This window comes from Caretta caretta, chromosome 2, assembly GCF_965140235.1.
Source record: "Caretta caretta isolate rCarCar2 chromosome 2, rCarCar1.hap1, whole genome shotgun sequence".
Classification (NCBI taxonomy): Eukaryota; Metazoa; Chordata; order Testudines; family Cheloniidae; genus Caretta; species Caretta caretta.
In genome coordinates, this window is record NC_134207.1 from 120,079,449 (window position 1) to 120,107,357 (window position 27,909).

Here is a 27,909-nt window from a genome sequence, read left to right on the forward strand (position 1 = left end):
TTTAATGTTCGTGGAGCCCTCAGATAGTATTGTGATGAGCACCATAGAAAAGCCTATGAGGACATTTAAAATTGACTCCATAGCTGGGTTTGAATAGGGAGAAGTGGTCCATACGTTGAACAGTGAAGAGAAAACAAAATTTTGAAGAGCTGCTCATTCAGTGAACACCATCATTCTGTGCACTGTGTGAGGCAGGGATCCTGTGAAAACAATAAAATGTGATCATGTAATTCATGACTGTATCGTAATGTTTACACAAAAGGGGACCGAATTAAGGTTGCCCAGGTAACTTTAATTCTGATATTTCCTAACTTTTTTGAGTACTTGACTTTGCAACCTAAATAGGGTTTATTTTACGGTGTTTTTGTGTGTGTAATCTAAGGGCACCTCTACACCAAAAACTTAAGTGGAGTTATATTAGGTCAATTTACAGTCACTGGTGCATGTCTACACTACCCTCCTTGGATCAATGGTGTGTGTCCTCACCAGGAGCTCTTCCACCGACCTAAGAGGGGCAGTGTGGAGAGCTGAGAGCCTGGTCTCTCAGCTCTGCTGGTAGCTCCCTGCTGGAAGCCTGGCTGCCCCATAGACTCCTGGGCTCCCAGCAGACTGCTCCCCACCCCGGCTCCCTGTTCCCTGCCGGGAGTGTGGTCCGGCTGCCCAGGGCTTCTCGCCCCAACTCCCAGGCTGGAGAGCGGGGCTCTAGCTGGAACTGTGAAACTGTCAAGAGAGCTAACAGCTAATGTAAGTAATGCAGTGTCTACACAGACAGTGTCGCCCTAACTACACCGACGTAAGTGCTACGCCTCATGGAGGTAGAGTTATGATGTCAGTGTAGTAGGGCACTTACATCAGTGGGTTAAGGCTGTAGTGTAGACACTGACATATTTAAGTCAACGTAAGCTGCCTTACATCGATCTAACAGTATAGTGTAGACCAGGCCTAAGTATATGCCAGTGTTCGTTATAGTGTAATGAATTATTTATAACAATGGTTTGGCTTAATAAATGCACCTTTTTGTAATCTCAAAACATTTCAGAAATGCTAATTAACCTTCACAACACCTTTGGTAGGTATTATCTCCATGTTTCAGATAACATTGCTCTGCCTCAGCTTCCCTATGTGACTCGTCCAAAACCACACAGTCAGGAACAACTCTTGACTTCCTGTCCTCTGTTCTGACCACTAGACAGTGCTCTTTTTTTAAAAAAATCTACATTTTCTGACTGTCCCAAAGTATTTGCATCCAACAGCACAGCGCTTTATAGAAGAGGGATTTCAGAACCTCTTATAGCAGATCAAATCTAATATCGTGTCTCCATCAGTGGCCCATGTAAAATACGGCAGAGGCAGCAAAAGCCCCCCCTACACTGCATAATGCACCTGTTATTTGTTACTGGGCTTCCTTTGGTCTTCTCTAAACTAGAGATATTTATCATGCTAAGGGAAGTGTGGTTTCCATAGCATGATTGGACATATCTGCATGGGGGAAATTTCTACAGAATTGTCTACACACACAAGTTTTACCACTTTAATTATAAGGGGTACAGCTTCACCACCCCACCCCCTTTGTGTGGACAAAGTTATGCTGGTATAAAGGTATTTTTCTATAGTAGATTTCAAACTGCTTTACAAAGGAGGTCACTATAGAGTCATAGACTTCTTGCCAGAAGGGACCATCAAATCATCTTGATTGACCTGTACATCTCAAGCCACTAACCCTGCCCAGTTGTCACTACAATGATCTGTATAACCTGCATTAGACTGAATTATTCCAGCTTTCCAGATACTATTGTGTGCCATAGGCAGAGAATAGAGGGACTGAGGTGCTCCAGTGCCTGAGGCTCCTGCAATGGCAGGGAACTGATTGGTGAGATACAATTATCCCCATTGTACAGATGAGGAGACTGAGACATGGAGAAGTTAAGTGAAGTTCCCAAAATCACCCAGCAGACCAGTGGCAAAGCCAGGACTAGACTCTTCCTTTGTGGGATTGGGAATAAACAATCCGAGACTAAAGCAATTTATAGCCGTATAACTGCATCCCTGCTAAGAGCCATACCTGTCGAACTATTTCAGTCAACAGTCCCCCCCCCCACCCCCCACAAAACCAGTACCATAACTGTGCGTAGTCAGGCCTGTTTTTAAAATAATTTACAGTCACAGTGTAGACTAAGTATAGATTGGCCTGACCCACTTTTAATGAAACGCTGTCAAGATCACATTGGACTCTGGTTCTGTAAAAGCAGAGTGGACTGCCTTAAATCATCTCATCAGGTCTACACAATGGCTCTAATAGGGTTAAAACCAGTTAGAAAATTTCCCCAGCACAGAGATGCCCATTGTGACCGTGCACCACAATGCTCCAGGTACTTGACATGGGTGTGAAACACGGCTTGGATTGGACTTGCTTTCAGTAGGGCCACGTGTTAGTTTAGGCTGAACCATTTCAGCCTGCACCAGTTTAGTGACAGCGTGGGCAGCACTGAGTCGGTTCAGACTGAAGCCATTCAAGCAGTTCACCTGCTGCTGTCCCACAGCACGCGGGAGACCTTTCCGAATCTGCTGGAACGCATCACGGCTGGGAGCTGCGCTGGGCATTGTAGCTCGGGTACCTGGAGAACGTTGCAAGTGAGACTGTTTGTAGCAGCTCTGGGGTGAACCTGGGCCAAAGGAGCAATGGGTCAAACATGAACATGGACGTGCTGAGCCATCTGCACTTCGTGCAGGGCAGTTCAGTTAGGAATGGATCAGGCGGCTGGTGTTGGCAAAGTCGTCAGGCTTTGAGAATGAGGATGTAAGCTTTGCTGACCTCTGCGGCCACTGCTTGTGTTTTTGTTTGGTTGGTTTTTGCATTGTTTTTTTCAAATACACAGCTGCTGTATTCTGTATGTGTTGAGACTGTTTGTCTTTGTAGGGGAGGTGGACTCGGACTTGTCCTGGCCAGTGCAGGCTTTGGTATGCTGACTGCACCTATAATGGAGCTTCATAACCAGAAAGGCTACTTTCTGCACCATGTGATCTTCGCCTGCTGTACGCTCATTTGCATCATCTGTATTCTCCTCTTGCCGGAGAGCAAGAACCAAAACCTGCCTGAGAACATACCAGACGGCGAACACTACACCAGGAAGCCCCTCCTGCCACACAAGAAAGGAGAGCAGCCCTTGCTTCTGACAAACTCTGAACTCAAGGATTACTCTGGCCTCCATGATTCGTCAGCTGTGGGCGACGGGGTGTCCGAGAATACCACTGCCAATGGGATGTAACTGGGCGGATTTTTTTATTTTATTTTATTTTTTTGGGACGAGCACTTTGGGTGGAGGTGTTTTGCATAGGTTTGCAGACCAGTGATGGAACAGATGGATATATGGGGGAATTCAACTCTGCTGCTAAAGTCATTTATTGTAGGAATCTTCAACTGGTGTGCAAATTACTTTTGAAAAGGTTATGGGGGAAAATAACGCATCTGAGAAAAGAACTGGCCGGAGATAACCCTTCCAAACTTTCCTTTCCTGGAATTAAATGTTTGTATTTATTTTGATTATCATTTTAAAGAAGCACTTTACTCCCCTTTCCTTTCATTGATCACACGAATGAAGCCATCTTCTTTCAAGAGGTGCAGCCATTCCAAAAAGAGAAATGGTGTGATGTTTTCTGCTTCCATCTTTGTCTTTTGTGTTTTGTTAAAGGAAAGAGGTATCTCTGCTGCAAAGTTGAATCCACTGAAACTTACACTAGTGCAACATTAGCTCTGCCTGTCTAGAAAGTCAAATCCCCCAGGTTGCCTGCTCTGTTTGTACGAACAACACAAACCCTGTTGTGATTCAAACTCTGACTGCATTTGATTTAGCATTAATTAGGTTTTGATCGTGTTCCCATATGTATTTAAAAGTTATTTTCTAAATTAGAGTTGATTTTGTACTGTAGTTAAAGCAGTCAGCAAAATACTACACAAATTAGCTTAGTTTTTTTCAGTCAGGATCAGCCTTATACATTATCACAGTCAGCTCTTTTAGAGATTTCCTGCAAGTGATTAATAATAATATAAACAACGGAAATGTGTTGACCAACAGTGATAAAATTAGTTTTTACCCAAGAATGGTTTTAATTAACAGGAGGTCCAGTATCTGTGTCCTAGTGATCCAGAGAATATTTCTGGTTAAAGGAGACAAAATGTAGGAGTATTGGTTACAATCTGAAATGCTTGCTCCAAAAGGGAGTTTAGCTGAAATTTCCACGAGTACAAGAGCTGTGACATTGCATGCCCTGATTGTTTAAAGCCTATTCTTATTTAAATGGATAAATATTTGAGTGACTATTAGAAGAAAAGGGAATGAATTGATTATTTAAATAAATACTGAAGATGAAAAAAAGAAAGGGCTGTTTAAAATGTTACTTAAGTAGAGGTCAAGAGGGCACTCCCTATGAAATGGGTCGTCTTTAATTATACATTTTAAAACCTCCTGTCCAAGCCAGAGTTGTAATTACTATATATTTTCCTGTCTCCTGTTTGCTATTTCTGACCCAAGAATGTGCTCTTGTAGACTCTCCCTTTAAAAAAAACAAACAAAAACACTATAGGATGACTTGTTTGATTAAAGTAATTTAAAATGCCTCTGCTTAGTAAAGAAAGAAGCAAATCGTTCATTTATTGTAAAGATGGCTTCTTGATAATAGCCAGGTGACCTCCTCCTTCCAGTCCCCAAGCCAGCAACAGATTTGCATTGGCCATCAGATTTTGATTCTTGTTGTGTGAATGTCTTAAGGATCTAGTTAATACAACGACATTCTGAGCTTAAAAGCGCTTTTGTATCATTGTGAACAATACCCCCACCGCTACCTTCCTTGCCTTGTCCACGCAGGCCATGCATTTTTGATTTGCCCAGTGGTACAGCCATTTAAATGAACAGAGCAGCAGGATGTGTAATGTTGTATTGAGCATCCATATGATTGCCACTTTGTTTGATGGACGTCTTGCATTCATAGGCATGGAAAGGCTAATCTGCACTTTCCTCTTCTTCCCTGCCCCTTCTTTTGCTCTATATATTGTCTGTTAACTACTGTACCTACTACTTACATCCTCCATTAGGCTGCCTTTGTCCTCTTGTAACCCACACGAAATCAGCAAGTCTGTGAGCAGTGTACTAAGCCGCACAGCCGCAGATGCTGATGAGTGCAAGAGGACGAGCAGGTCTGGAGAAGTGACAAAGATTGTTGTGGTTGGAAAATCAATGTTGTCTTAAAGCTGCTAACTTTTGTACAGAGGATGTGGACATTTGGGTTCTTTTGGAACCACATAAGAAACACTGGACCAGTTGATGGTAATTTTGCCTGGAGTTACGCTACTGTTTTCATCATAGTTAGACTTGCTGTGACCGTAACAGACCAATTTTTCTTACACTCTCTAGTTACTGAACGTTTTGAAAGTGGCCACCTCTCCTTCGTTTTGTTCTGCGTTCAGATTTTTGCAGTCTGCATTCACCTTGAAAATAAGGCCTTTCAGTTTGTGCAGTATTCATGTGCCAAATTTGTGTAATACCTTTTGCCTTTTATATGAAGCTTGTTACAAGCCACATATCAGGAGAAGTGGGTTTATATCAAAATCTAGAAAATAAAACAAATAATCATCAAGGGAAGGGGGCCTTGACGCAGGAGAGCAATAGAGAGAGCAGAAGATTGTTTGAAATCGGGCATGCACATAGGCTCAGAGTTGTTACACAGCACCTTGCAATCCATATACCACAGAACAGCTTTTCAGTTCACGACCTCCGTGCATATATACTCAGGCTACAGTACAAACCATATCAACCTTTCACAAGCCTATTAGACGGATTGCATTTAGCACTGTTATGGTCCTGGTGTGTCATCGCTGTTGTCCACAGCACTTTATAGTTTCCTATTCTGGTGTTTGCTCTTTCATTACAAACAGTCCCAGCAAAAAGAACTGTTTAAACATATCAGCCTATTTATATAAGAAATAAATACATTAGGTTACGGGAGCACTTGGCAATTTTTTTTAACTTAATTTTTGTGAAATTGACTTTTGTATTTTGTTTTGTTTTTTAATTTGCCTGAGATGAGGCATTTGGTACTGGTCCTTTAAAATGAGGTCCCAACACCTACGGTTTGCTTGACTCAGCCATGGCAAAAACAGTAAGTGATAGTCTGTCTCGGTAGCTCTGTTATAGCTCATTTGAGAGGAAGAACGCCTGTTTTTTAAAAAGATATGAGCCATCAGCTTTTGTGGAGTGTATCTGAGGCTGGAAAGTTTCTGGGGAGAGACAGACAGGTACTAAACGATGCAGGAAGTTATAAACAAACATCAGTTTCCTAATGTGTTCTGTCCGGTTCTTTGTACGGTTGGGTACTCTGGCAGTTTTTTAACAACTGTCTGTCAAGCCATAAGCTTCTCAGTCATGGTTCTCCACAGCGCAGAGGAAACACTTTTCTCAGCCGACTACTGTTCCCAGTCAATGCAACAAGGAAAACGTTCAGAGCTTTGCTGTCCGTTTAGGCCCATTTCTTTCCATGAGCCCTCAGTTATTCTAGCCCACTAGTGGGGTTTTTAGTTACCATTTAAGGGGTGTGTGTTTGTTTTTGTTTTTAGAATTTTTAAACAGAATGTGAAAATGGCATTACACTTGATCATTTTAAGGGGTGTTTTTTTCAGCAATGTTTCTGTTGCTAAACACAGTGAAAATAGATAAGACTGGAAAAACCATGTAATCTCTTTGCCACTTTTGAAAAGTGTTGTTTTGGTTAAGCAGGGTTTTGTTTTGTTTTAACATGGAAGTATTTTTCTTAAATGATGCCACTTCCTGGAGCCAAATGCTTCAAGAGCACCAAATTGGAAGCAGAAGTGCCATTAAATGAACTCTGTGAATGTCAAGTCAAATTGCACCTGTAGCTAGCACATAAAGACAACACTTAAGTGCGGGTTAATCTCCCACGCTTTAACTTAAAAAAAAAAAAAAAATCCTCATTTTAACTGTATTGTGTGAAATGTCTTGGGAAAGGAGTACAGTGTGTTTATGTCTAGTGGATGAGACTTCCCTCCCCCCCCCCCCCCTCAGTTTCTGATGAAGTTTTATTAAAGAATGGTGTTACTGTATGTTTTGATCATGAGTAGTCTGGTGGTGCTTATTCATAGCACAAGCGTAAATCAAGTACTGAAAACAGTCTTACAAGCTAAATGTCTGCATGATGTTACATCTGTTGTACTACTGAAAAACTTCGTTTGTAAATGTACAGAAATAAAAAGGTGTTGCCCCATTCGCATACGTCCTTTTGAATGTCTGTCTCGCCTTCGGCGCGATGAGTGTTTAATGCTGTGCTTTCCAAAACACCCCCGCTACTGAAGGAGTTGGATGACATTTTTAAAACCTCCCGTAACAGCACTAACCCTTCTCATTTAAAAAAAAAAAAAAAAGGATTCTCTAACTAAGGGTGCTTCAGCCACCACATGCCGCCTTAAGGTTGGGCTTCAAGGAAGAGGATATGTTGCAGCTGAAGCAGTTCTGCTGCTCAACTACAAGTTCCATTTGCAGAAAAGACACAGTATGATCCACGGCCCTGGGACTCAGAAGACCAGGATTCTGTTTCTGACTTGCTGCGCAGCCTCGGGCAAGTCATTTCTCTCATCCGTGCCTGTTTCTCCTCCTATGCTTCGTCTGTCTTGTCTGTGTAGACTGTAAGCTCTTCAGGACAGGGGACTGTCTTACTCTTTGTACAGTACCTCTATACACTACTGTAATCTTACTGTTGCTAATAAAATTGATCTCTTCTGGGTTCTAGAGTCCACATGGAAGGAACCAAACAGTGTTGACTTTAGTTGGGGATAGACAAAGCATCCTTTTACAATAGGTTATTTCTGGGATCTAGCTGTATACAATAAGTAACATTTTCTACCTTCATAATTTTAGACCAATCTGGTAAACTGAAGTGCTCCTCCCCACTGCTACTGAATTTGGCTAAAATATCAAGGCAAAAATATTGTTTACCTTAGTTGGCTACTAACCCAGAGGTCAGGCCAGCTGACTCTGTGTCTCGAGATGTCATCCAGTGCTTTAGTCAAACTTGAGAAGACAGCTGGCTTTAGGAAGATGAAGACCGCATACAGTTTGACAGCTTTGGCTTGAGTATCACTAGCATATGCTATGAGGCTTGGGGAACCTTGATTGGTGATTGCATTGTCACCTATACTATTGATGTATGTATGCATTCATTCACTGTGATTTCACAGAGGCTGGGAGCTGCTTTCACATCAGGAAAGCTGATTTGGTACATTTCATTTAGTTTTCCATTGCCTATATTGCCTGATTCCCTCAGTATATTATTGCTGTTTCCTTGCAAGCATCTGGCAAGGAAAAGGGCAACTCATCCTTCTCACTTGCCTAAGGCAAGTGAGGTTGACACCATGACCCAAACTGTCATGAGGGCTCTGCTGAGTGAAACTGAGACACAATTTACATGTCGAATCATGCTGCATTTATGTCGCATTAGGGCCATATTTATCCCTTCCCCCACTAGGACTAGAGAAAAAGGAGCCTTCCCACATCTGTTGTGCATATTGCACAAGACCCAGGGACAATCGCAATCTCTGCACTTTTAGGAGCACAAGGACAGCTCTCTGCAGGGCCACATATTGCTCCAAAGAGGGTGGAGTGGTCCAACCTGCCTCAACTAGCCAGGGAGCACCCTGCACTATCCAAAGGGATGCTTCAGCATACATGCTCCTACCTGAACACCGGTGGGGGGGGCAAGAAGGGAAAGTACAACCTGAGACACAATCTCTCTCAGCTCCCCCGGGGCAATGCTGGCTCCATATGCCAGTGTGAAGCAGTATACTCCAGTGGCTAGGGCACATGACTGGGAGTCAGGAGATACGGGTTCCTGGCTTTGACACTGACCTGCTGTCTGACATCTTGCAAGTCATTTCATCTCTCTGTGCCTTTGATTCCCCTCTGACCCTCTGTCTTGTCTATTTAAGACTTTAAGCTCTGAGGTAGGGGCTGTGTGTGTGTATAGTGCCATGGGTCCTAAACTCACTTGGGGCCGCAACTTGGTGCTACAGTACAATTTGTTAAATCATATTGACTCTGGCTAATTATAATTTAACCATTAGTGTATACGCTCTTGAGAAGAATTCACACGCTTTGTGGCCAGCAAAACAATGCTTGATGAGGATGGAGTTTGTACTGTTCTGTCTAAAATGCATTGCTTAGAAACACAGGTGGTGAATGGTGACCAGGGAATGAGACCACTTAGTATAGTGCATAAATACACAACAGGAAAGTTAAGGCTGCTGATCTGAACTCAGTTTCCAGGCTTATCAATAAAATCACAACCTTAGCTCTGAATTAACACAGCTTTTGGTTGATCATAGAAGTGTAGGATGGGAAGGGACCCAAGAGGTCATTTAGTCCAGTCTCCTGCATGCAAGACAGAACTAAGTAGTAACTACTGACAGGTGTTTGTCTAACCTGTTGGTAGAAACCTCCAATGATGGAGATTCCACAACCTTCTTAGGTAATTTGTTCCAGTGCTTAACTGCCATGACAATTAGGAAGTTTTCCTAATGTCCAACCTAAACTGCCTGTGCTGCAGTTTAATCCCACTGCTTCTTGTCCTATCCTCAGAGGTTAAGGAGAATAATTTTTCACCATCCTCCTTGTAACAACCTTTTATGTACTTGAAATTGTTATGCCCCAACCCCCCCTAGTCTTCTCCAGCCTAAACAAACCTAATTTTTTCAATTTTTCCTCATAGGTCATCTTTTCTAAATCTTTAATCATTTTTGTTGTTCTCCTCTGGACTTTCTTCAATTTGTCCACATCTTTCCTGAAATCTTGCACCCAGAACTGGACATAGTACTCCAGCTGAGGCCTTATCAGCATGAAGTAGAATGCAAGAATTACTTCTCCCAGAATGATGATTGCTGCTTTTTTCTTTTTTTTAAATAAAGTGTTACACTGTTGACTCATTTAGTTTGTGATCCACTGTAACCCCCAGATCCCTTTCCTAGGCAGTCATTTCTCATTTTGTACACATACAACTGATTGTTCCTTCCTCAGTGGAGTACTTTTCATTTGTCCTTATTGAATTTCATCCTCTTTATTTCAGACCATTTCTCTAATTTGTCCAGATCATTTTGAATTTTAATCCTGTACTCCAGAGCACTTGCAACCCCTCCCAGATTGGTATTGTCCACAAACTTCGTAAGTGTACTCTCTATGCCATTATCTAAATCATTGATGAAGCCACTGGACAGAAGTTGACCACCCCACTCAATATGTCCTTCCAGTTAGACTGTAAGCCACCCATAACTACTCTCTGGGAATAGTTTTCCAACCAGTTATGCACCTACCTTATAGTAGTTCCATCTAGGCTGCATTTCCCTAAGCTTGTTTATGAAAAGGTCATGTAAGACTTCTGATACTGTCTCACTAAAACCAAGATATACCATATCTACCCCTTCCCGCTATCCACAAGGCTTGTTACCTTGTCAAAGAAAACTATTAGGTTGGTTTGACATATTTTGTTCTTGACAAATTGATACAGTTACTTATCACCTTATTATCTTCTAAGTGTTTGCAAATTGATTACTTGATCCATTATCTTTCCAGATACTGGTCTCTAATTCCCTGGGTTCAACTGAGGCCAGGTGAAAGCATAGGTTTTGGTCCTTACCTTTATACTCTTATTGTAGAAACAGGGGCTGGCAACAGATACTATGTATTATAATTTATTTATCAAAAAAACTCTGAGCAGAGACTAGATATAATCAGAGGTTGAAGTTGTATTCTCTAAATAAGCATTATTTGCTATATCTACTTTTTAACTACTGACCATAAAACCATAATAAACTAGGCTGAGATGGCTTTTCTAGAGCCTACCAGCTTCTTTGTTTCCAGGGAGCTATTCTAGCAGCATTAATATTTTATACTTATAGTGGAGACTTTCCATGCACACCAGTGTGAGGTTTGCTACTTTACAGATGGGGAAACTGGTTATGCAGCTTCCTCACTGTCACAGAGCAAGTCAGGGGTTGGACGGAAATAGAATTTGTGTCTCCTGACCTTCAGTGCCCCACTGTTCAATCATGAGAAAATTCTGCCTTTGTGCTACTAGAACTTAAACCCTCAGGCTTTTTTAAGTAAGATTCTCATACACTACTTCAGAAACTCCCTTTTAATAATAGCTTGCACATGTATAGCATCTTTCACTTAAGGATTTGAAACTGTTATTTAAGCTTTGAGAGATAACAAAGCACAGAGGGCTCAGTGAAGGGAAAGATGAAAAAATCCTAATTTCCAGCCCATTCAGCATATTGACAACAATCACTGGGAATAAAGACTCATCTCTACAGCCATCAGGTTTCCACCGGTCGCTTACATCAGTGTTTTTCAAACCGTGGTATGTAAGGCGCTGGGTCGCCTTGCTCTGGTCAGCACCACCAATCGGGCCAGTAAAAGTCCCGTCGGCGGTGCTGCCTTGCTAAGGCAGGCTAGTGCCTACCTTTTCCGACACCACGCTGCACCCCAGAAGTGGCCAACAGCAGGTCCATCTTCTAGGCATGCGCCCTGCCCCCGCCCTGAGCACCGTCTCCACACTCCATTGGCCAGCTCCCAGCCAATGTGAGGTTGGTGGGGGGGGCGTGCCTACGGGCAAGAGTCACGCAGAGCCACTTGCAAGCCTCTGCCTAGGAGCCAGACCTGCTGCTGGACACTTCCAAGGTGCAGCACAATCCACAGTGTACCCTGGCTGCACCGCTGAAAAGGAGCCAGCAGAGGTAAGTCTGTGCCCCAACCCTGCACCCACATCCCCAGCCCTGAGCCCCCCAAAACCTGGAACCCCTTCCTGCACCCCAAACCCCTCATCCCCAGCCCTGATCCCCACCTGCGCCCCAGCCCAGAGTCCCCTCCCACACCCTGAACCCCTCACTCCCAACCCTCTTCCCAAGCTCTGAGCCCCTCCCACGCCAAACCCCTCATCCCCAGCTCCGTTGGGTCGCGGGCATCAACAATTTTCTTCAACTGGGTCCCCAGAAAAAAAGTTTGAAAACCACTGCCTTACATAATGCCTGTGTAGAGTTACTTATTCCAGTGCCCTTAATGTCAAACTACCCCACTGTATTTTCCCCTGTTCAACACCCTTCTAAAGTGAAGCTCTATTCTGAAGAGTGTAAAAGTGGCAGTGTGGTGGCCCATGGCTATTGCATCTAACTCAGGGGTCGCCAACCAGCGGCACGTGAGCTGATTTTTAGTGGCACTTTGCTACCAGCCAGGGTCCCGGCTGCCGGCCTCGATGGACAGACCCCCGGGCCAGCAAAGGGCTGAGCAGGGCTGGCGGACGGAACCCCAGACTGGCAGCTGGCTGAGCAGCAGCAGACAAGACTCTGGATACATAGCGCATACTTACTAAGTAATAAAGCACACTTTAGGATCAAACATTTATTTCCTTTTCAGTGGAAAATTCCTTTCCCTTTGGAAAGAACAAATTTCTGCCATTCTCCCACCATACTGCAAATGAAAGTGATGTCAATATGACTTCCTTTTATTTAATTTGCTGATTTTTCACAACAGCATGCCAGGCTTTCACGTAAGCACTAGAAGAGATTTGTTTTCTCTTTCTCTAATTATGATACATAGTATGTTACATGTGCAACTAAAATGCAGAGAACATTCCTGACTGATTACAATTTCTAGGTAGGTCAAGCTCCATGCATACACAAGTTTCCAATATCTTGCTTAACTCACAACATTCCTCCCCATATCCCTCAATCCCCTTTCTCTACCATCAGACCATCTCTAACAAAGCAGAGGAACTCAAAAAGTTAGGAAGAAATACATTTTTAAGTTCTGCTCAAGTTTGGTCCAAACAATTTTGTAAAACAAACACAAAGTTCCAAAATATTAACTCAGTGTCTGTCAATATGGAAACGCAGTCAGTTTATTTCTTTTTTAAAAAAGTAACAAATTAGCTTACAATGATGCAAAGTTAGAACTTCTCTGGAAAAGCCATCATTTCTTCCTTGATTCTGTTCTCTATGTGTAATGTGAAACTGCTGTCTGTATTCTGAAGATTGTAGCTGACGAAGATCTGTTTTTTAGTCTTCCTGGCTAAAATACAAAACCAAGAACAGTCATCCGTTACTCATTCCTATATTAGTGCTGGTAGTAATCAAACATTTTATGGAGAGAAAGGAGGCAAGTTTTCCATTCCGCAATACAAATGCACTGACCTGGACCAACCACCTCTAAAGTAGTCGTATAACCTATATACCTACTCAGTGTGGCTTGTTGGCTAAAAACCTTAGGTAGCAGACAGCGATGAGTGCTGTGCAGCAGATATGGCAGTTAGGTTAGGGCCTGATTCAAAGTCCACAGTAGTTAATGGAAAGGCTTCAATTGGCTTTGGATCAGGCTCTTAAACATAATGTAGTTCAAGATAAATTATAGGTTATACTGGACTCCTTCCCAGATTACACAGACTAAATTGAAGAGATAATTTATGCTCAAAGATGCTTTGGGGAGGTGGGGGGATAGAATTAAGTAATTAGACATTCAAAAAAGCCTAGTAGAAAAATGCTAGGATAATCTAATGATAAAGTAGATACCATATTACCTGATCTATGTACATTATACCAGTTATTTTCCATGGCAGACCTAACAGTGGTGGTTAAAAAAAATAAATCCCCAAACTGTGGAAAGATGGCTCTAAATGATCAGCAGGGGAATGGATGACATGAAAAAAAGTTACAGTATAGAAAATAGACTTCCTAATTTTGATAAAATAATACCTAGGCACTCATACAATGCCATCTTTAATGAACTGTGCAAACTAAGGAATGGGTGATATGTAGGCAGCTTGGGAAACCTGAGGAACAAAAACTGAGTTGCCCAAAATGGTAACTGGCGACAGGCTGAGATCCATAAAGGTATTTAGGCTCCTGTCACTGAAATAAATTGCAGTGTTATTGTAGCCCTGTTGATCCCAAGATGAGAGAGAGACAAGGCAGGTCAGGTAATACCTTTTTGGAAGTGAGGAGCCCTTGTAATCTTATTCATGGTGTCAGAGCCAGAAAAGAACTCAGGTGTTTTGAGCTACCAGTCCCATGCCCCTTTTGTATATAGGGCCCAATCTGGCAAAGCACTTAAGTACAAACTTAAATGCTTTGCTGAATCATCACCTTAGTACATCACTCTCACGTATCTTGGGAGACTGACCAGTCCTCGCTTATAGACAGCCCCCCAACCTGAAGCAAATACTCACCAGCAACCACACAACAAAAACGCTAACCCAGGAACCTATCCTTGCAACAAAGCCCGATGCCAACTCTGACCACATATCTATTCAAGTGACACCATCATAGGATCTAATCACATCAGCCACGCCATCAGGGACTCATTCACCTGCACATCTACCAATGTGATACATGCCATCATGTGCCAGCAATGCCCCTCTGCCATGTACATTGCCCAAACCGGACAGACTCTACGCAAAAGAATAAATGGACACAAATCTGACATCAGGAATCATGACATTCAAAAACCAATAGGAGAACACTTCAACCCCTCTGGTCACTCAATAACAGACTTAAAGGTGCAATTTTGCAACAGAAAAGCGTCAAAAACAGACTCCAACAAGAAACTGCTGAACTGGAATTAATTTGCAAACAAGATACCATTAACTTGGGCTTGAACAGAGACTGGGAGAAGCTGGGTCATTACACAAATTGAATCTATATCCCCATGTTAAGTATCCTCACACCTTGTCAACTGTCTGAAATGGGCCATCTTGATTATCACTACAAAAGTTTTTTTTTTCTCCTACTGATAATAGCTCATCTTAATTAATTAGCCTCTTAGAGTTGGTATGGCAACTTCCACCGTTTTATGTTCTCTGTATATATATCTTCTTACTATATGTTCCATTCTATGCATCTGATGAAGTGGGCTGTAGCCCACGAAAGCTTACGCTCAAATAAATTTTGTTAGACTTTAAGGTGCCACAAGTACTCCTGTTCTTAGTATAAAAGTCAGTCCTGAACACAAAGCCACAACTAACAAAGGAAACAGCATGACAAATGCTTGAAATGGCAATGGGAGAAAGAAATGTACACCGCAGATTTCCAAAGAGGACAGACAGGTATCTTCCTTTCATAAATTCTTTCACTTAGACCGTACAGGAACAAATAACTTTTCTGTGTACCAAACTAGATATTAATTTAAGACATGATTGTTCCCCAGAATATTCCAAGGATTATCTTTTGTATCTTAAAAAAAAAAAAGATAGTCAGGAATTCCTAAAAAATCTCAATCCATCTCAGCCAGCTGGAAAATCAAGGACAGAAAGACTGTACTCTTCTGAATTTCTCTTTTAAAAAGCAATTTTGAGGCTGTTTCATTATTACACCAATCAATTCAATTGACTTATCTTATATTCTAATAGAACGATCAACTTCCTCTTGGCTCAGTGAGACGAGGGAGCCCTATGAACTGCTTCTGAAACGGATTCATTTTCTTTTTAACAATTCGCACAATAACATTAATGGAATGTGGCTTGTTGCGCTAATATGCTACAACTTGAAAAACAAGCATGTCTGCCCTGGTATTGGCCCCTGTGGTACAAAGCCTCATGTTATCATCAAGGCTTAAAAATTCTCATATTAAATAACTGGAGTACTAATTCTAAACTGAAAGTTGAATTAATTGCCACACCGCTTTAACCAACAGACTGAGTTGTGAATTACTTCTGTACCAAGTCTGGCCTTAGTCATCTGGAAGAGACCATGAAATGCAGTTTCCAATGCTTGTGAATGCTACTGGTCCGTTGACGCTTTTTGCAAGAGTAGTCCCGTGTCCTGGTTGAAACTCCAATAGGACAGTTAAATCCTGCCCCCATCTAATTTGCCCTGCAGAGTCAACAGGATATATGCCCTGCTCATTATATTCCCTTGAAATGAGAAGAAAAGGGGAGATTTTGTACACAAAATACTACAGTGATCTCTGATGTTACTCTGTCTCCTCATCCCCTCAGAGGGGTGAGATCTGGAACTTCAAAGAACTGGATGGGTTTTGTGCCACTCAAGCTAGTGAAACTAGGAAAATTAGGAAAAACTTTTTCACTAGGAGTGAAACACTGGAATGCGTTACCTAGGGAGGTGGTGGAATCTCCTTCCTTAGATATTTTTAAGGTCAGGCTTGACAAAGCCCTGGCTGGGATGATTTAATTGGGGATTGGTCCTGCTTTGAGCAGGGGGTTGGACTAGATGACCTCCTGAGGTCCCTTCCAACCCTGATATTCTATGATTCTATAATTCTATGAAACATCGACCCAGATCCTTAAAGGTATGTAGGTACCTAACTCCCCTTGAAATGAATGAGTTCAGTGCCTGAATACCTTTGAGGATCTGAGCAGTAGTTCTACAGCTAGCTGATCCACAGCCACACAGAGCAGATGCCATTCCACGGAGCCTGCCTCCTCTCCTTTAACCTAGGCAGCATGACTAGCTCTTGAGCTGTACCGAACACAGCAAGTCCTTCTACACAGCAGAAACGCTGGTTAACCAGCAATGAGATCCACAGCATCCCGATTCACAATCTCAACATTGCAATAGTCTTGGAGAAGAAAAGGTCCTGTAGGATTGGGAGAGGCCACAAACATGGAGGAGAGTTACTGCTCCCCAACTCACAGACTTACCACTCCTGTTCTGACCACTTGTGCTCTCACCTATAATGTGGGTAGAGGGGAGCATTCAGTTAATGGGTTCACTTTCTGGCCTACAGCACTGCTGTGAGCTATTGGACAGATGCCCCATTTCACTGCTGGGTGAGGAGATTCCTGTGTGCATATGCCCATTTTCTTAAATCTGCAATCTGGGCCAATAATTTGTAGAGTGCTTCGGGATCTTTCTGGCTGAAGAGAGCTGTAGAAAAGTAGGATGTAGAGGTAGCCTTTATTTACGCCTGCACAATTCTGCACATGTGTGTGTGCAGGCATCGGTGCTGGCATCTGCAGAGTGCAGGAGTGTGCACAGTAAGCTGCCTAATCCCTGTGCATGCGTATGGAAGCGATGAAAGACTATGTAAAAGTGCCTGTGCAAGTGTTTGGGGCGAGGGAGTGGATAGGGAGAGGCCTACCTGAACGTTTATTCCTGTCCCGTATTAATCGCTAAACAAAACACGGGGATTACTGAAATGCAAAGCCCTCATTATATTCGTTATCAATAATGTCCCTCAGCAGCGGTGCCAGGAGATTCCTAGGATAACACTCCTATTACCAGCAATGAAACCTAGTGCTTTCTGCCTTTCAAACGCTGTAGTACAGCAGAACCTCAGAGTTACGAACTGACCTGTCAACCACACATCCCATTTGGAACTGGAAGTATGCAATCAGGCAGCAACAGAGACGGGAGGGGGGAAATAAACACAGTACTTTGTTAAACAAACTACTAAAAGAGTAAAGGGAAAGTTTAAAAAAAGATTTGCAAGGTAAGGAAACTGTTTCTGTGCTTGTTTCATTTAAATTAAGATGGTTAAAAGCAGCATTCTTCTTCTTGTTTCAAAGCTGTATTAAGATAGTGTTCAGTTGCAAACTTTTGAAAAAACAACTCATGTTTTGTTCAGAGTTACGAACATCTCATGGTTACGTACAACCTCCATCCTGATGTGTTTGTAACTGAGGTTCTACTGCAGCTATATAGGTGTAGAGAACGGTAGCACTGACTCAGTAAGGTATTTAAGCACATGCCTAACTTTAAGCAGGTGAGCAGTAGAAATGTGAAAAGTTAGGCATGAAGAATTCAAAGCCATAGAATAAAAGTTTTTCCTCAAGAATGATTCACTCTAATACTTTGCTTTAACACAATGCAAGCTTCAAGCATGGTCAGACAATATTTAAGCTCATGTCTACATGAGACAAATATATGCCTCTTACTGAGAAGTCAGACAACATTATTTGTAGTGACAGCAAAGGTGATTCATTGCCAAAGATGCGAGGTGAGAGCAAAAACAACCACAGAATTTAAAAAGTACAAGTGTGTTATAAAACATCTGAACCATTCAAGAACGCACCTAGTCGCTGGGCTAGAGAATTTGAGATGGTGTCAGAGGCACCCCCCAGGAGTGATGTAGACACTGGAATGGAGTCCTGAAAAGAAAGCAAAGAATCAGTTATTTATTCTGTACTAAAATTAGCTATTTTTTCCCCCGAGGAGATGGCTGCAAGTAATAAGTCACAACAATAGGCACTTTTTCTGTTTTGGTTTTAAAAAAGAGGAATCCCAAAAGACTTACATTTCCTACAGTCATTTGAGTCCTTATGTCCTACCATGTCAAGGTGAACTCACCAAAACAACAACCAACCAAATCACAGTGTCCTTTACATTATATAAAGATGGTGGAGGGGAGTTTCAAAACACCAAGGAGCACTTACAATGAATTTGCAATTACACTGACTAGTATTCCCAAATCCCTGAGGCACTTTTGAAAATCTCCCCTGGTGTCTACAATTTTTTTATACAGTGTATCCATTAAAATAGTCTTTAATTACACACACCCATACTATTTCACAAATAATACAATATACAGTTTTTAAAAAAGAAAAATTCCATAATCTGGAAATACTTGAGTAAACACCACCTAAATATCCTGTCCCATTCAAGAATCCAATTCTGCAACCCTTGCTTACGCTGAGAAGTGAACAAGTAATTTCACTGAGACTACTCATATAATTAAGTGTTACTTATTGAGGAGTGCACAACTGGGCCCTCACTGAGGCATGGGCTCCTATGAAGCCTGTCACTGAACAAACACTGCCTCATAAAAAACTTTATGCACTGGACACATTTTCAAGTGTGTGTACCACTGTGCATGGTCTGACTATGTCTACATTGCAAGTAGACACCCAGAGCTGGCCTGTGTCAGCTGACTTGGGCTCATGGGGCTTGGGCTGTGAGGGTGTTTAATTGCAGTGTAAACATACCCTATGAGGAAAGTTTCCTACACAGTCCTGCCCATTTAAAGTGTGCTATATTGGCAGTAAATGATGAAGGGCTCCTAACACAATGGGGTCTTGGTGCATACCTGGAGCTCCTAGAGGCTGCCCCAATCCAAATCACAACACATAGCCATAGGCTTTAAGGCCAGAAGGCCTGAGCATGTGGGCAAGACGCACCTGGGAAAGAATTTGCTGTAGTAACTCAGAACCCTGCCCATCTACTGTCCCATCTCTGGCTTTTGGAGATATTTTTGAATTAATCAATTCAATCCCCATTTACTCACTCAAAGAGGTATCGTTCCTTACTATGTAGTAAATAAGATGTACTCTTCCACAGACCTGTCTCATTCAATGCCCAGATCTTGAATCCGCTAAAAAAAATTACTACACAGTCAAAATTGTCATGCTGGCACAGCCTGCTATGTCCCCCTTGGGAATACTGGCAAATTGTTGTCAAATATATTGCAATTGTCAAAATCTACTACAGATGAGCAAAGTGCAATTTTCAAAGGCTTATACTGAGCCAAATTAGCCAGCCAGTTTGTTGAATGGAGCATTAAAATGGGAGTCAAGAGACCTGGATTCTAATCCTGGCTCTGCCCACTATCCTGATGCAAGACGTTGGGCTGTTGTATCTCTTCAATTCTGTGCCTCAGTTTCCCCCATCCATAAAATGGGGATAACACTTACTTTCTCCTGTAACGCGCTGTGAGAGCTACAGAGGAAAAAATGGTCTAATACAACACCCACTGAAATCAATGGGAGTCTTTCCATTGACTTCAGTAGTTTGACTGAATCCTCTAAGAGTTAAGAATCATGATAACACTTGAAGACACTTTTCTGTCAAATTTTACCCATTTCTCTGCCAAATAATATACTTACATCCTCCATCTATTTGACAAGATGCTGCAATGAAAGGGAATATTCCCTCTCCCTCCCACATAAACTCTTCTAGTTCTCAAAAGCTGCTCAACTGTTCATCCTAAAATTTCAACTCTTGGGAGGGAAGTTCAGCAAAGGTATAAATGACAGAAAAGGGGTTCAAAGGGAAATGCTTGGGTAGTGTGTAGACTAGAAAAATAAATAGTGGGTAAAATTTTCAGAAGCATTTAATCATGTAGGAGCCTACATCCCATTACTAAAAGTAAGTCTAATTGAAAGTAATGGAATTTAAGCTCCTAAATAGGTGCTTTTGAAAATTTTACCCCAGCCTGGCCTACACCTAAAACTTAGGGCTGGGTTATCTAACGTTAGGTTGGCTTGGCTTAATTACAATGCATAGGGCATGCAGGCCCAGGCACCGCCTCTCAGAAAGATGGATTTAATACAGCCACATAAGAACCCCTTCTATTGCTGTAGTAAGTGCCTATGCTACATCAGTTTTAGGTGCGAAATGATGTTTAAACACCGGGGGTGGTGGGCGGAGCTGCCTACTCCCCAGCGGCTCTTGCTACAGCCCTAGTTGCGTCTACACTGTGCGACCAAGTTAGGCCAGCCTAACCCCCAGTGTAGACACAGCTAAGTCCTTGGATGAATTCTTCTGCGGACCTAGTTGTTGCCTCTGGAGGGGATGGGTTGACTACAGGGATGGCCAGACCCCATCCCTCGCTGGAGCAAGCACCGACCCTACCATGCGCCGCTGGAGCCTACCCAGCCCCCACTGCGCAACTTGGCACCTCCACCTGGGTTTGCCATCTGTAGAACTGCATTAGCCCGCCCCATCCTCAGCTACCCCCTAGGCGGGCCAGGCCCCGTTCACACCATGTCAAAGGGGATCCGGCCTGTTTACACGAGGGTTTAAAACGTGGCAGGTGCCGCTTTGCCAACACCGTCCTCGGGGGACCGGGCCCGCCGGCCACCTGCCAGCCCCGGGGGTCCCGCGGGGGAGGGGCCGGGGCTCTGCGGCCCCGGCGGAAAGGGAAGGGAGGCGGGGGCAGGAGGCCGGTGAGTGGGGAGCGCGGGGCACTCACGTGGGGGCTGCACATGGCCACAGCCAGGCTGCGGAGCGCGGGCTCCGCCCCCACCCAGAGGAAGAGCGAGTCCCGCAGCCGCATGGCGTGGAAGTGCACGAGCTGCTCCCCCGCGCGCCCGCAGAAATCGTGCAGGGAAATCCCGGCCGGGGGCGCTCCCTCCGGCGCGTGGCGCGGGGACCCCGCCGCCGCCGCCTGCTGCTGCTGCGGCTCCATCCGCCTCGCGCCCGGCCGCGCGCCCGGTCTCGCCTGCCGCTGCCAGGCCAGAGCAAACGATCCCCGAGCGCAGGCCTGGCCCTTGCCGCGCCCGGCGGCGGTGGGCAGGGAGCCAAGCCTGGCCCGCGCCACAGGAGGGTAGCTGGGCTCCTCCCCTCTCCCCCCCCCCCTTGCTCTGTCCCCCCAGGTTGTTCCCAGCTGCCCCGGCCTTATTCCTGCTCTCAGCCTTCACCCCCAGCTCCTGTCCCTGCAGCCCCCCCGGGCGCCCCCTGAGCTGAAGCTGGGGGTGCTCAGGGCCTCTAAAATCTGGCTGCCCCGCTGCAACCCCCACTTCTCCTTTAGGGCGTCGGCTTTGGTCCAAATCGGAGATGGGCCTTGGGGACTGAGGGTCCCCGTATTGTACCCGACCTATGCGGGGGGGGGGGGGGAGGCGGTGTGGACATGTAAAGGCAGCGCTCTTCAGTCCAAGCCTTCTTACTTCCACATCCATCACGGTCCGGCAGGATCTGGCTAAGGTTTAGGGCCACGCCACGGGCCCCCGCTCCTGGAGGCACAGGAGCATATCACAAGCTCAGCTTTCTTTTCAGGGTTGTGAAGCGGTGAAACTTGAAAACGTGACCCGTGCAGCTGCTGTCGGCCGCAGTCAGCAGAAATCCTGATGCCATAGCTCAAAAATATGAAGTGCCCCATGCATCTCACTGGTATGGGGTGGGGGGTGTTTAAATCCAAGACCCACTGCTCTGGAGAACCCATCATTGGATTTTGTATGTGGTGAGAAGCATGCGGTGGTCCAACTCACCCCCCTTGCTCCTGGAAGACATGCTCGCTGCTCCGAGGGGGCTCATGTTGCCACTCCTGAGATGAGAGGTTGGAAGGAGAAAAGACCTCACAACCACTCCAAGCAGGGGCCAGGCCACTGAAGGCACCATCACGTAGTGTGCCTAGGGTCCTGTATTGCCTAAATTTAGTCATCCTCTCAGGATGCTCCTGTAGATAAGAGCAAATATACAGCACTCTATCCATAGATCTCAACGCATTTTACAAGGGATAGTAAGCATAATTATACCCGCTTTACAGGCAGGGAAAGTCAGGCCTGGAGAGTTTACAGACTTGCTTTGAAGAGTTGCTACGCCACCACAATTGTATTCTAAGTCAATTGTAGGTGCTCTGCACCTTTGAGAATCAGCTTTTTTTATTCAGGAGCCTTCATATGGATTTAAGAGCCTAACAAGGTACCCAGGGTTGAAAATGTTACCTCTTGTTTTTTATAGAAAGATTGTTCTGTACACTACTCTAGGCTAGGAACACACAAAGTTACTATGTACACAGGAAATATTGAAAGGCAAAGATGTGTTTTGTTTTTATCCAAAGGAGAATTGTGAAAGTGTGATTGTGGCAATAATCAAGTAGCCATCACTACACACTCGCTTCAATACAGGAGAAGTAGGATTTGATAGGCTGGGGGAAACCCGACAGTTGCGGAGGAGCATGTGGATTGGACAGAGACATCCCTTAGGGGAGGATCTACTAGTGGAGATTCTCTGTGTCTTAGTAAGGAGGAGAGTATGGAAGATGATAAAATACAGGTAGGATCTGATGAGAAACAGTCAAATGAAAAAAAGTCTCATTCAATTACATCATGTAAAGGGAGACAGTTAAAAAGTGACAAGTTTTTAAAGTGCTTATATACCAATGCTAGAAGTCTAAATAATAAGATGGGTGAACTAGAGCGTCTCATATTAAATGAGGATATTGATATAATAGGCATCACAGAAACTTGGTGGAACAAGGATAATCAATGGGACACAGTAATACCAGGGTACAAAATATATCAGAAGGACAGGACAGGCCATGCTGGTGGGGGAGTGGCACTATATGTGAAAGAAAGCATAGAATCAAATTCAGTAAAAATCTTAAATGAACCAAACTGTACCATAAAATCTCTATGGATAGTAATTCCATGCTTGAATAATAAGAATATACCAGTAGGGATTTATTACCGACCACCTGACCAGGATAGTGATAGTGACTGCGAAATGCTCAGAGAGATTAGAGAGGCTATTAAAATAAAAAACTCAAAAATAATGGGGGATTTCAACAATCCCCATATTGACTGGGTACATGTCACCTCGGGACAGGATGCAGAGATAAAGTTTCTTGAAACCTTAAATGACTGCTTCTTGGAGCAGCTAGTCCTGGAACACAGAACAGGAGAGGCAATTCTTGATTTAGTCCTAAGTGGAGCACAGGATCTGGTACAAGAGGTAAATATAGCTGGACTGCTTGGTAATAGTGACCATAATATAATTTAATTTAACATCTCTGTGACGGGGAAAACACCACAGAGGTCCAACCTGCAGCATTTAATTTCAGAAAGGGAAACTACACAAAAATGAGGAAGTTAGTTAAACAGAAGTTAAAAGGTACAGTACCAAAATTGAAATCCCTGCAAGCTGCATTAAAGACACCATAATAGAGGCTCAATTTCAATGTATACCCCAAATTAAAAAAACATGGTAAGAGAACCAAAAAAGAACCACTGTGGGTAAACAACAAAGTAAGAGAAGCAGTGAGAGGCAAAAAGGCATCCTTTAAAAAGTGGAAGCTAAATCCTAGTGAGGAAAATAGAAAGGAGCATAAACTCTGTCAAATGAAGTGTAAAAATATAATTAGGAATGCCAAAAAAGAATCTGAAGAACAGCTAGCCAAAGACTCAAAAAGTAATAGCAAAAAAAAAATGTTTAAATACATCAGAAGCAGGAAGCCTGCTAAACAACCAGTGGGGCCACCGGATGATTGAGATGCTAAAGGAGCACTCAAGGATGATAAGGCCATTGCAGAGAAACTAAATGAATTCTGTGCATTGGTCTTCACGGTTGAGAGGATGTGAGGGAGATTCCCAAACCTGAGCCATTCTTTTTAGGTGACAAATCTGATGAATTGTCTCAGATTGAGGTGTCATTAGAGGAGGTTTTGGAACAAATTGGTAAACTAAACAGTAATAGGTCACTAGGACCAGATGGTATTCACACAAGAGTTCTGAAGGAACTCAAATGTGAAATTGCAGGACTACTAACCATAGTCTGTAACCTATAATTTAAATCAGCTTCTGTACCAAATAACTGGAGGATAGCTAATGTGACGCCAATTTTTTAAAAGGGCTCCAGAGGTGACCCCAGCAATTACAGGTCAGTAAGCCTGACTTCAGTACCGGGCAAACTGATTGAAATGATAGTAAAGAACAGAATTTTCAGATGCATAGATGAACATAATTTGTTGGGGAAGAGTCAACATGGTTTTTGTAAAGGGAAATTATGCCTCACCAATCTACTAGAATTCTTTAAGGGGATCAACAAGCATGTGGACAAGGGGGATCCAGTGGATATAGCATATTTAGATTTTCAGAAAGCCTTTGACAAGGTCCCTCACCAAAGGCTCTTAAGCAAAGTAAGCAGTCATGGGATAAGAGGGAAGGTCCCCTCATGGATTGGTAACTGGTTAAAAGATAGAAAACAAAGGGCAGGGATAAATGGTCAGTTTTCAAAATGGAGAGAGGTAAATAGTGGTGTCCCCCAGGGGTCCGTACTGGGCCCAGTCCTATTCAACATATTCATAAATGATCTGAAAGAAGTGAGGTGGCAAAATTTGCAGATGATACTCAACTACTCAAGATAGTTAAGGCAGACTGAAAGAGCTACAAAAGGATCTCTCAAAACTGGGTGACTGGGCAACAAAATGGCAGATGAAATTCAATGTTGATAAATGCAAAGTAATGTACATTGGAAAACATAATCCCAACTATACATATAAAATAATGGGATCTAAATTAACAAGAAAGAGTCATTGTGGATAGTTCTCTGAAAACATCCACTCAATGTGCAGCAGCAGTCAAAAAAGCAAACAGAATGGTGGGAATCATTAAGAAAGGGATAGATAATAAGACAGAAAATATCATATTGCCTATATATAAATCTATGGTACGCCCACATCTACTGCGTGCAGATGTGGTCACCACGTCTCAAAAAAGATATATTGGAATTGGAAAAGGGCAACAAAAATGATTAAGGGCATGGAACTGCTGCCATATGAGGAGAGATTAATAAGACTGGGACTTTTCAGCTTGGAAAAACGATGACTAAGGAGGGATGTGATAAAGGTCTATAAAATCATGACTGGTGTGGAAAAAGTAAATAAGGAAGTGTTATTTACTCCTTCTCATAACACAAGAACAAGGGGTCACCAAATGAAATTAATAGGCAGCAGGTTTAAAACAAACAAAAGGAAGTATTTTTTCACACAACGCACAGTTGACCTGTGGAACTCCTTGCCAGAGGATGTTGTGAAGGCCAAGACTATAACAGGGGTCAAAAAAGAACTAGATAAATGCATGGAGGCTAGGTCAATCAATGGCTTTTAGCCAGAATGGGCAGGGATGATGTCCTTAGCCTCTGTTTGCCAGAAGCTGGGAATGGGCGACAAGAGATGAATCACTTGATGTTTACCCGTTCTGTTCATTCTCTCTGGGGCACTGGATCTGGCCACTGTCGGAAAACAGGATACTGGGCTAGATGGACCTTTGGTCTGACCTAGTGTGGCCTTTCTTATGTTCTTATGAACCCAAAGGAAACATTTGATGTTTTGAAACATTTGAAGCAAATAGGAAGCTTGAGTTTTAGGTTTCTGCTAGTCAAATATACAGGAAGATAAATACAGAAAATATTACACAGAAGCGGAATTGCATCTAAATAGGTGCAATCAGGAAAAGAACACAATAGAGAGAATTCTGACAACAGCTGCAGTTGTGATGGCTGGAATCCACCAGGTGGCACAGTAAATTGGCAAGATGATATGCCAAAGCTAGAGGTAAACTGGGATACAGCTGGCTATAATAAATTACACTCCATTTCCCCAGGATCTGCAGAGCCAAAGTCCTGATTCTTGAGTGTTTTCCAACATGCTATCCCATACCAGAAATCTCTGGGAAGATAATGTTGATACTGTCCTTACTCAAGTCTGTAGACAGCAAGTTTACTCAGAGGGAGGTTACTGGTATTTGCTGATGTGTCTGAAGAAAGTGCAATCCTGAAGGAAAGGTGCTTCCTTGGGGACGACCACTCTGTCCTCCTCTTTCAACCACCAGCATACAGCAAGGCTGTTTGCTTCCTAGTCTTTCATAAGATAGAACTTTGTCTGTTGTGATCCTCACTGACAACAGCTGATGTAATGAACCCGGACATGTCTGCTCTGCTTTCAGGGGCAGCGAGTTATATGGGCCTGTGGTACCCACGTTCCAGGAATATTCAGGGCCCAGGGGCCCAGCTCCACCAATGTTCAGGACCAGGTCTCTCCCCCTGCCCCACCTGCCACCCCTGCGTGCCTCTCCCAGAGTGTATCTCAGCCCTGCCTGCTGCCCCTGGGCCTCTCTCCGCGCTGTTCCCAGAAGCGGCTGGAATGGCCCTACGGACCCGGGGGGCAGGCAGGAGGTCTCCGTGCGCTGCCCCCGCCCCAAGCGCTGACTCTATAGCTCCCATTGGCAGGGAACTGTGGCCAATGGGAGCTGCTGGGGCAGTGTCTGCAGGCAGCAGCATGCAAAGACACCCCCCCCAGCCCCCCAGCCCTCTCGCCTAGGAGCCGCTGCCAGACGGATATGCGGGTTGCCTTCGGGAGCTGCCCAGGGTAAGCACTGCATCCCTCACCCTCTCCTGCACCCCAACCCCCTGCCCCGTCCCAAAGCCCGCACCCCACACCCAAACTCCCTCCCAGAATCTGCACCCCAACTCCCAGCCCCACATCCAAACTCCCACCCAGAGCCCGCCTCCTAACCTGCACCCCAACCCCCTGCTCCAGCCCAGAGCCCACACCCTGCACCCAAACTCCCTCCCAGAGCCTGATCCCTCCCCCTCTTCTGCAGCCAATGTCCCTCCCAAAGCCCAAACACCCTCCTGCACCCAAACTCCTTCCCGGAGCCTGCCCCCAAACCTCCTCCTGCACCCAAACACCCTCCCAGAGCCTTAGGCAAGTGGGCGGGGGGGGACTTGGACCCATTCTGGGCACCACCAAAAATTATACAAACCTGCCGCCCCTGTCTGCTTGGGGCTTCAGTGTTCCCATTGTATGGAAGGCTGTGGACTTTTAAAATCTGAAAGTAGTACGTAGTATGCTAGTATAAACAGACTGATAACTTCTCCAGAGTTAGCTGGCAACCAAGGTTCCATTATAATGCTCATTTTCACCCTCCAACCCCCCTATGTGTCTCTGGCAATCCACAGCTCAAATTTTAAGGGTTAACTTTCAGGTTGAGGCAGAATTTTTTTCACCGTTACATTTAAGGAAAATTTATAAAAGACCGAAAGTTTCCAACCCTTAGAAATCTGATCCTCAGCCCTGCTACGTTATTATTCTGCTACAGAATGGCTGAGTGTACCCGGGCATGGGAATTCTCAGCTTCTGTAAAGCTGACATAGCTGACTCTGTCTCACAATCCCCCACCTCAGGAATTGGGAGGAGGAGCAAAGGCAAGGCCAAGCATGATGTGTCTTCCCTTGGATGTCTCCACCAGAATAATGTCCCATAGGGGCCCATTACAACCTGACTCTGAACCAGTCCATGGCTTCTACAGGGATAAGAAGAGTGGAAAGGTGGCAAAAAGCCACCTTTGCCCTCCCTCCTAAGTGCATTTAACTCTGGTTCAGGCTATCTAATGATCTGGCTCAAAATGGGT

General features: G+C 44.0%; 2 protein-coding genes across 4 annotated transcripts in view; one reads left to right on the top strand and one right to left on the bottom strand.

The window, feature by feature from the left end:
- The window catches only part of SLC22A23 (solute carrier family 22 member 23), a 183,796-nt gene extending 176,522 nt beyond the window's left edge, over positions 1-7,274 (top strand). For all 3 annotated transcript variants that reach the window (XM_048839751.2, XM_048839749.2, XM_048839750.2), the window contains one exon: positions 2,918-7,274. In XM_048839751.2, coding sequence (XP_048695708.1) covers positions 2,918-3,266 — 349 coding nt within the window. In that variant the 3' untranslated portion in view covers positions 3,267-7,274. The remainder of the gene's footprint in view (positions 1-2,917) is intronic.
- A 5,163-nt stretch (positions 7,275-12,437) lies between these two features.
- PSMG4 (proteasome assembly chaperone 4) lies at positions 12,438-21,217 on the bottom strand. Its single transcript, XM_048839758.2, has 3 exons — positions 20,973-21,217; positions 18,078-18,153; positions 12,438-13,121 (listed from the first exon to the last, which is right to left on the bottom strand). Exons 1-3 carry the CDS (start codon positions 21,186-21,188, stop codon positions 13,000-13,002), a joined length of 414 nt encoding a protein of 137 aa, XP_048695715.2. The 5' UTR covers positions 21,189-21,217; the 3' UTR covers positions 12,438-12,999.
- Between the last annotated feature and the right edge of the window lie 6,692 nt (positions 21,218-27,909).

Coding starts and splice junctions, on each gene's coding strand:
- PSMG4 (XM_048839758.2), bottom strand. CDS start 21,188: ATGGAGCCGCAGCAGCAGCAGGCGGCGGCGGCGGGGTCCCCGCGCCAC. Junction 18,154..20,972: donor TGGCCATGTGCAGCCCCCAC/GTGAGTGCCCCG, acceptor CTTTCTTTTCAG/GACTCCATTCCAGTGTCTAC. Junction 13,122..18,077: donor TTCTCTAGCCCAGCGACTAG/GTGCGTTCTTGA, acceptor TTTGTATTTTAG/CCAGGAAGACTAAAAAACAG.